Source organism: Octopus sinensis, linkage group LG27 (assembly GCF_006345805.1).
Source record: "Octopus sinensis linkage group LG27, ASM634580v1, whole genome shotgun sequence".
Lineage (NCBI taxonomy): Eukaryota > Metazoa > Mollusca > Cephalopoda > Octopoda > Octopodidae > Octopus > Octopus sinensis.
The window spans coordinates 7,594,945-7,604,944 of record NC_043023.1 but is presented as its reverse complement, the minus strand read 5'-3'; the positions used below and the strand labels follow the sequence as shown (position 1 = coordinate 7,604,944).

Sequence of the window (10,000 nt, the reverse complement as noted above, 5' to 3'; positions counted from 1 at the left end):
GTCTGTCCTTGTTTGTCCCCTCTATGTTTATCTCCTTGTGGCAATAAAGAAATAAGAAACGTTAGCATGCCGGGCAAAATGGTTAGCAGTATTTTGTCCATCTTCCTGTTCTGTGTTCAAATTCTGCCGAGGGCAACTTTGCCTTTTTACCTTTCGGGGTCGATAAATTAAGTACCAGTTACACACTGGGGTCAATGTAATTGACTATCTTCCTCTCCTCAAATTTCAGGCCTTGTGCCTATAGTTGGAAGTATTATTATTATTATTATTATTATTATTATTATTATTATTACGGTGCCTAGCTGACAGAATCATTAGCCCATGCGGAAAAATACTTAGTGGTATTTCGTGCCCCTTTACATTCTGAGTTCAAATTTCACTGAGGCTGACTTTCCCTTTCATCCTTTCAGGGGTCATAAAATAAATACCAGTTGAGCCCTGGCACAATGTAATTGACTTACCCATATTCCCCAAAATTGCTGGCCTTGTGCCAAAATTTGAAACCAGCTTATATTTTTTTCTTTTTGTTTTTTTCTAGGTCCTTGTATGCAGTGTGACAACATGTTAAACAGCCTGGTCCCGTTTATTTCCATACTGTGCTTCTCTGCAGCCCTTGGCGAAACCCTCGAAGAAACCCTTGACTTACCTCGCACGTATGACTCTTACCAAAAACCAATATTCTCCACGAAGACTGCCTATGACTGGTTGAAGCCAGAAGCATCTGACTATTTTGGTACCACCCATGGCTTGCAGAGCACCGTGCAGTATGAACAGAGGAACTGCAGCGCTGTGTATATCAATTCTGTCCTCCGTCACGGGTCCCGGTACCCTGGGAGTGATGACATTGCTACAATGTTCAACATTGAGCGCCTTCTTAATAAACTCAATTTGTCGGATGAATCCAACCATTTAGCGTGGGAACTTCGCAACTGGCAGAGCCCGTTCTCCGAAGAAGACAGTGGGTTACTTCTGGAACTTGGGGCCCGGGAGCATTTCGACAACGGCATAGATTTTGCGCGGACCTTCAGTGACCTCATCGTGCAGAACGGTACCTTATTACCAATGGAGTTCATGAGCTCATACAAGCAGCGGTGTCGTGAAAGCCTGAAGGCTTTCAAACGTGGGATGAAGAGCTATCTGCAGAAGATGAGTGATGAGAGCGACAGTGAGTACAACTATGATGAGTCGGTGTTTGAGAATATGACTCAACAGAGTATCAACAATCACCTGATGCGCTTCTTTGACACATGCACCAAATACAGAAGGATGATGAAGAATATGACGTTCATGAGTGAATACCACGAGTTTTACAACAGTAATCACATGAACAAGGTGGTCGATAGCGTACACAAGAGATTTGGACTCAACGACTCTTTCTTCGAGACAGGTAAGTTGTTAATAACAAACTAATTGTATAAGAGTGCTAAGAGTACCATACAAGCGTGATCGTTGCCAGAGCAACCAACTGGTCCGTGCCGGTGGCACGTAAAAAGCTCCATTTGAGCGTAATTGTTACCTATTTCTTTACTACCCACAAGGGGCTAAACACAGAGGGGACAAACAAGGACAGACAAACGGATTAAGTTGATTATATCGACCCCAGTGTGTAACTGGTACTTATTTAATCGACCCCGAAAGGATGAAAGGCAAAGTCGACCTCGGCGGAATTAGAACTCAGAATGTAACGGCAGACGAAATACGGCTACGCATTTCGCCCAGTGTGATAACGATTCTGCCAGCTCGCCACCTTGAGCGTAATTGTTACCTGCGTTGCCTTACTGGCACTTGTGCTGGTGGCACGTGAAAAAACATTTGAGCAAGGTTGTTGCCAGTGCCACTGGACTGGTTCCTGTGCAGGTGGCACATAAAAAGCACCATTTGAACGTGGCCACTGCCAGTACTGCCTGGCAGGCCCTTGTGCCAGTGGCACGTAAAAGCACCCACTACACTCTTGGAGTGGTTAGCGTTAGGAAACTCTGCCAGATCAGATTGGAGTCTGGTTCGCCAGACCTCAGGCAAATCGTCCAACCCATGACAGCATGGAAAGCGGATGTTAAACAATGATGATGATATAAGGTGGTGAGCTGGCAGAAACGTTAGCATACTGGGCGAAATGCTTAGTAGTATTTCGTCTGCTGCTACATTCTGAGTTCAAATCCGTCGAGGTCGACTTTACCTTTTTTTCTTTTGTGGTCGATTAAATAAGTACCAGTTACGCACTGGGGTCGATATAATCAGCTTAATCCGTTTGTCTGTCCTTGTTGTCCCCTCTGTGTGTAGCCCCTTGTGGGTAGTAAAGAAATAATAAACTAACTGTATACAGTGCTCAGGTGCATTATGACCTGTTATAAAGTAAGATGAATAATACAGTTCTATATTAAAGAGATGAGGAATTATGTACATTGTTTACATTTGACGGATATTTGTCCTCATCTTGTTTGTTGTTAACACGTTTCAGCTGATATACTTTCCAGCCTTCATCAGGTGTCTTCGGGAAACTTTGAACCTAGGTTCTTATTCCTAAGGTATTTAGGAATACCTTAGGAGTCCAATTCCAAGCAGTGACCTGAACAATAACAATAATAATAATAATAATAACAACGAAAAATACCTTAGGAATGAGAATCCAGATTCGAAATTTCTCCCAAGACACCTGAAGAAGGCTGGAGGGTTTATCAGCATGTTTTAGAATTTTTGTAAACAAGGAATTATAAATAACGAGCGAGCCTGTGATTACTTTTACGACTATTTAATTAAACTGACTTAATTGCTGTTTTATAACATTTCAAAAAAAAAATATATATATATCACAGTTCTATATTTAGGAGATGAGGAATTATGTACATTATTTACATTCGACGGATATTTGTCCTCATCTTGTTTGTTGTTAACACAACATTTCAGCTGATATACCCTCCAGCCTTCATCAGATGTCTTGGGGAAATTTCGAACCCAGGTTCTCATTCCTAAGGTATTTGAGTCTCTACATCTGGCTGTGTGGTAAGTAGCTTGCTTACCAACCACATGGTTCCGGGTTCAGTCCCACTGCGTGGCATCTTGGGCAAGTGTCTTCTACTATAGCCTGGGGCCGACCAAAGCCTTGTGAGTGGATTTGGTAGACGGAAACTGAAAGAAGCCCGTCGTATATATGTATGTATATATATATATATATGTGTGTGTGTGTGTTTGTGTGTCTGTGTTTGTCCCCCTAGCATTGCTTGACTGCCGATGCTGGTGTGTTTACGTCCCTGTAACTTAGCGGTTCGGCGAAAAGAGATCGATAGAATAAGTACTGGTCTTACAAAAAGAATAAGTCCCGGGGTCAAGTTGCTTGACTAAAGGCGGTGCTCCAGCATGGCCGCAGTCAAATGACTGAAACAAGTAAAAAGAGTAAAGAGTATATATCACAGTTCCATATTTGAGAGATGAGGAATTATGTACATTATTTACATTATTTACATTCGATGGATATTTGTCCTCATCTTGTTTGTTGTTAACACATCGTTTCGGCTGGTATACCCTCCAGCCTTCATCAGGTGTCTTGGGGAAATTTTGAACCGGGATTCTCATTCCTAAGGTATTTGAGTCTCTACATCTCCACAGGAAAGTTAGATGGTTTGAAAGACGAGCTAGTTTTTGATGGAGTTTCTCTACATGTCTCCATTGAAGTCTAATGTCGGCTCCGTACTGATTAGATAATACAGTTCCATATTTAAGAGATGAGGAATTATGTACATTATTTACATTATTTACATTTGACGGATATTTGTCCTCATCTTGTTTGTTGTTAACACAATATTTCGGCTGAGATACCCTCCAGCCTTCATCAGGTGTCTTGGGGAAATTTTGAACCAGGTTTCTCATTCCACGGACATATGGTGTAGTGGTTAAGAGCGCAGGTTACTAACCCCAAGATTTTGGGTTTGATTCTAGGAAGTGACCTGAATAATAACAATAATAATATCAACAATATTGAAAAATACCTTAGGAATGAGAACCCAGGTTTAAAATTTCCCCAAGACACCTGATAAAGGACGGAGAGTATATCAGCTGAAACGTTGTGTTAACAACAAACAAGATGAGGAGAAATATCCGTCAAATGTAAACAATGTACATAATTCCTCATCTCTTTAATATAGAACTGTATTATCTAATTGGTACGGAGCCAACATTGGACTTCAATGGAGACATATAGAGAAACTCCATCAAAAACTAGCTCGTCTTTCAAACCATCTAACTTTCCTGTTTAGATGTAGACACTCAAATACCTTAGGAATGAGAACCCGGGTTCGAAATTTCCCCAAGACACCTGATGAAGGCTGGAGGGTATATCAGCTGAAACGTTGTGTTAACAACAAACAAGATGAGGACAAATATCCGTCGAATGTAAATAATGTACATAATTCCTCATCTCCTAAATATAGAACTGTGATATATATATATATTTTTTTTTGAAATGTTATAAAACGGCAATTAAATCAGTTTAATTAAATAGTCGTAAAAGTAATCACAGGCTCGCTCGTTATTTATAATTCCTTGTTTACAAAAATTCTAAAACATGCTGATAAACCCTCCAGCCTTCTTCAGGTGTCTTGGGAGAAATTTCGAATCTGGATTCTCATTCCTAAGGTATTTTTCGTTGTTATTATTATTATTATTATTGTTATTGTTCAGGTCACTGCTTGGAATTGGACTCCTAAGGTATTCCTAAATACCTTAGGAATAAGAACCTAGGTTCGAAATTTCCCCAAGACACCTGATGAAGGCTGGAGGGTAAATCAGCCGAAACGTTGTGTTAACAACAAACAAGATGAGGACAAATATCCATCAAATGTAAATACTGTAAATAACAGTAATTATAATAATAATTCTTGAGGTGTTACTCTTCTACTTTATCTTGAACCCTTGTGTGTGTGTGTGTTAGAAATTAATTTTTCTAATTATTGGTTATTCTTAATTATTTTGCAGAAGATGTACGTGTCATGCATGTCGCATGTGCCATTGAACAATGCTTCACCAATGTTTCAAATTGGTGCCAACTTTTTGATGAGGATGACTTCAAGGTTCTTGAATATCTTGGAGATCTGAAGGTGATTTTTTTTCTATCTATCTGTCTGTGATAATAATAATAATAATAATGTCCTGATGCAGTACCAGGCAGTGGCTCTCGTAGCTTCTGATCTTAACTGATTGGAAGTGTTATCATGTACGTTGTTTTGTCTTGGTATAAAAGATGGGCTACAGTAAATATTCTGCTCAATACCACAGATTTGCTGGTCAGTTGTTTGACCATAACCAGTTGAGCATGTCCCTTTGGTGGTTCATTCAACATACTTAAACAACCTTTATTCGGGGACCTTTTGAGCGGGATGGGTTACTTGACCAGAAGAAAATTCTAACTGGGCCCCACCTGCAAGGTCATGCACTGTTTATCTTGATATGAGATCACCATGTTGCCCACATATGGTTGTGATGCATGTGCCTAGTGTACCCTTATCAGATGGGTAATCATGATTATATTGGGCTTTGTATATCTTACCCCAGTGTCACTTTGATGGCATGTACTGTTCTCTCCCTCAATAATAATAATGATAATAATAATAATAATAATATCATTAACTGGTCAATTGCTGAAAAATGTAATCTTGACAGAAAAATACGAAAATTGTTGGCAATGCGTAGAATGCATCACCCTAAGGCAGATATAGATCGACTTTATCTGCCAAGAAAAGAAGGAGGCCATGGACTTTTACAACTGGAATTAACAAAGAAGAGTATTACAATTGGCCTAGAGACCTACCTGAAAAACTCTGATGACTGGATGTTAAAACTTGTCTCAAAGCATGAAAACAATTAAGCATCATACTCAGTAACAAAACTGGCAAAGGTATATCTAAGTGAATTCCAAATGCAACAAATTCCAGAATTAGACGTACTAGAAACAAGCACAGAAAAAGCTAAGCATATGAAAACCCGTGCTAAAACTGCTGCCTTAGATATTCTGAATGATAAATGGCAAGAAAGCCCTCTCAATGGTAAATACCCAAAGAGAGCTAATAATGCCGATGTTGACAAAGCCCTTACCTATCAATGGTTAGTGTCTTCTGGCTTAAAATCAGAAACAGAAGGGTTTATCATAGCAGCTCAAGATCAATGCCTACCTGCAAGGAATTACCAGGCCAACATATTAAAGAACGGCAGTAGCCCAATATGTCATGTATGTCAACAACAAAATGAAACCATTGATCATGTTGTCTCCATGTGCAGTCTTCATGCACCTTCAGAATATCTCAACAGGCATGATAGAGCAGCACAATATATTCACTGGGTAATTTGCAAACTCCTGGACCTGCCCCATGTTAAAAACTGGTGGGAACACAAACAGCGCATGATCTTACAGGGGTGGGGGGCAGTAGAATTTTCTTCTGGTCAAGTAGCCCATCCCGCTCAAAAGGTCCCTGAATAAGGATTGTTTAAGGATGTTGAACGAACCACCCATGTTTCCATAGGTGAACTATTCAAACCCCAAAGAATCCCTCTCAACACATGGCTATGATGCTCCCTCACTACTCCTGCTCGTGATCAGAGATGCACATATCGTCAGCCACTAAGGGACATGCTCAACTGGTTAAGGTCAAACAACTGACAAGCAAATCTGTGGTATTGAGCAGAATATTTGCTGTAGCCCATCTTTTATACCAAGACAAAACAATGTACATGATGACACTTCCAGTCAGTTAAGATCAGAAGCCATGAGAGCCACTGCCTGGTACTGCATCAGGGCATTTATTATTATTATTATTATTATTATTATTATTATCATTATCATTATTATCATTATCATTATTATTATTATTATTATTATTATTATTATTATTATCATTATTATTATTATTATTATTATCATTATTATTATTATTATTATTATCATTATCATTATTATTATTATTATCATTATTATTATTATCACCATCATCATTATCATTATTATTATTATTATCATTATTATTATTATCATTATTATTATTATCATTATCATTATTATTATTATTATCATTATCATTATTATTATTATTATTATCACCATCATCATTATCATTATTATTATTATCATTATTATTATTATCACCATCATCATTATCATTATTATTATTATTATCATTATTATTATTATCATTATCATTATTATTATTATTATTATTACCATTATCATTATTATTATTATTATTATCACCATCATCATTATTATTATTATTATTATTATCATTATCATTATTATTATTATTATCATTATTATTATTATTATTATCACCATCATCATTATCATTATTATTATTATGGAAATCTATTGATAGGTTTGAATATTTTTAATATTTTTGTAGCCAAACCGACCGGCTTCTTGTGGAGCTCGTCGGTTGGGCAAAATTTTGCCCCATTCGGGTGAAATTACGTTTTAAAATTTTGAACATTTGACATTTTTCAACATTTTGAATATTACAACAAAAAACATGGCTATGAAGCGAACAGTTGGCTGTTCCTTCCTTCAAGATACATTCCCTCCGCAAACACACACAACTCGTCCAAAACACCCACTTCACGCCTTAAAAGGCAACAAAGATCCTCCTTCCGAACCGGAGAGCACGCGCTCGGTTCAAAAGGAGAATGCAAGCCAGGACGTCGCGTTTGACGTAATTCTCGATTTTCCCCCTCTGCCTTCACCCAATACTTTGGTACGGAAGGAGGAGGAAGAAAAAACAAATACAAAAATCATCACAAACATTGACACGGAGATAAAAGAAAAAACTTCCAACAATTTTGCTTCTGCTGCGAAGCAATTTCGGAGGAAGTTAAGATAACTCTAGAAGATGTGAAAAGAGCGAAGGAGTTGTTGAGGAAGGATGGCAATGGCATCTTCCTCAATACTCCACAAGAGGTGATTGAAAGCACCAACAAGCAACAATAATTTACAAAGTTTTCGACAGAAAACTAAAAAGAATAACAAATGCCACACCCCAACAGTTGGAGATAGCTCTAAAGCCCTTTTGGCCCAAAAGAGCTACGTAACCAAGGGGAAGCGTTTTGGAACCGTGGAGGTTCGCTTTCCAACAGAGGAGCTTGCAAGGGCGAACGCCATTTCGCCCTTGCAAACTGAGAATTTGTTACTAGTTCCGACCCACCTCGGGCGAAGAGTAACAAAATAAAAATCGACCTCGCCCCCCCTGAGCTAGATATGTCATGGCTGGTGGCAGCTGTCCTCTATGATATAGAGGACACTACCACCATTCTAGATGTCAGGAGAGTGAGGGCGAAAAACTGGTTGGGGATGGGAGTGCTGCTTCTTGCGCAAATTCAGCAAGAGATATAAGTAAAGTCCCTGATTTTAAGTTTGCCGGACGGCACCAGGCTAAACGTTGCTGTGGAGGGGCGAAAGCCAAAATGTTTTCTCTGCAGCAGCGAAAGCCACTTAAAGAGGGACTGTCCCATTCACAAAAAGAGGATGGAGGCTTTCAGCAAGAGGCAGCAGCAACAACACAACAACAACAACAACAACACAAGCAACAACAACAGAAACAACAAAAGCAGCAAGAAACACCAAAGGCTGCCACACACCCCAACACCATCACCAACACCAGCACCAAGACGAACAACACCACCTCCAACAACAACAACCACCACCAAACAACACCGACAACCACCACCAAACCAACACCGACACCAGTACCTCGAAGGTCGACAGCAGCGACATCAACAGTAACAGAGCAGCGGCACCACCGATACCGGCGGAACCAAAAACTTTTCGTCCTGCTACTGAAGCAGACCCCTCAACCATTCCTTTGCCGGATGAAGAGATCTCGGATTGTGCGAGCTCTGATTCCAACAAAGGAGAATGGAACATAGTGCCTCCAAAAAAGAAAAGGAGGAAAAAACAAAAAGATTTACAGGGGAAACACGAACAAATAGTACTTCCCAACATCAACAACAACATCAACAACAACACACACTCACAACAACAAACAACAACAACAACACTTTCGACACCACTACTGCCACTACCACAGACACAAACAAACACAGATACAATTACAGACACGATTACAGCAGTGAATACAACCAACACTTCGACGCCAAACAAACACAGATACGATTACAGACACGATTACAGCAGTGAATACAACCAACACTTTGACGCCAAACACGAAGGCTGCGTTGTCAGAGCTAAGGCACGTTCGCTAAGCGGGGAGGGGACTAGAGCCGCTCGATGGGCCCGCGTGGCGGAGGCGAAGCGAGGCAACTGAGCAACCATTCGGTCTTTGGTGGACCAGAACGGGCGCGAGGTTACCCAACCGAAGCAGATGTGTACGGTGCTTCAGCGGCACTTTGCTCAACTGTTTGGGACGAGCGGTGGAACGGACACCAACGGTACAGACTTCGGTGTGTACCTGGACGGACTGCCGCAACTCTCGGACAGCGAGGCAGAGTGCTGCGAAGGACCGATATCTGCCTGGGAAGTACAGGAAGCGATGAAGAGTTGCACGAGAGGTAGATCGCCGGGTTTGGATGGTCTGCCCTACGAGCTTTACTTTTCAATGCCAGACTTGTTTGCGGACCTGTTGGCAAACGTCTACTGCAACTGGCAGCAAAACGGGAGAATTCCTGCTTTTGTCTGTCGAGGGGTGGTGGCTTTGCTAAAGAAGGACCCAAACAAGGGGGACGTTATAGGGAATTTCCGGCCCATCACTCTGCTCAATGCAGAGTTGAAGATTTTGGCCAAGGTGCTAGCCAAGAGATTGGCGCTTGTCGTGGACAAGCTGGTCGGCGAGACGCAGACATGCGCCGTGCCGACCAGGTCGATACACGACAACCTCCATCTCATGCGCTACATCATAGAGAGGGTGGGTAACGACGCTGGTGCGGGTGGGCTTTGATCAACTTGGATCAGAGTAAAGCCTTCGATAGGGTCGACCATCGGTACCTGGCAGCTGTCCTCAGGGCAGCCGGC

At 40.7% G+C, this 10,000-nt stretch overlaps 1 protein-coding gene across 1 annotated transcript in view; it reads left to right on the top strand.

The window, feature by feature from the left end:
- Window positions 1-10,000, top strand: part of LOC115225400 (multiple inositol polyphosphate phosphatase 1-like) — a 26,686-nt gene that overhangs the window by 4,225 nt on the left and 12,461 nt on the right. The window contains exons 2-3 of the mRNA XM_029796356.2: window positions 539-1,387; window positions 4,969-5,090. Of these exons, the coding sequence (XP_029652216.1) occupies window positions 547-1,387; window positions 4,969-5,090 (963 nt within the window). The 5' untranslated portion in view covers window positions 539-546. The remainder of the gene's footprint in view (window positions 1-538; window positions 1,388-4,968; window positions 5,091-10,000) is intronic.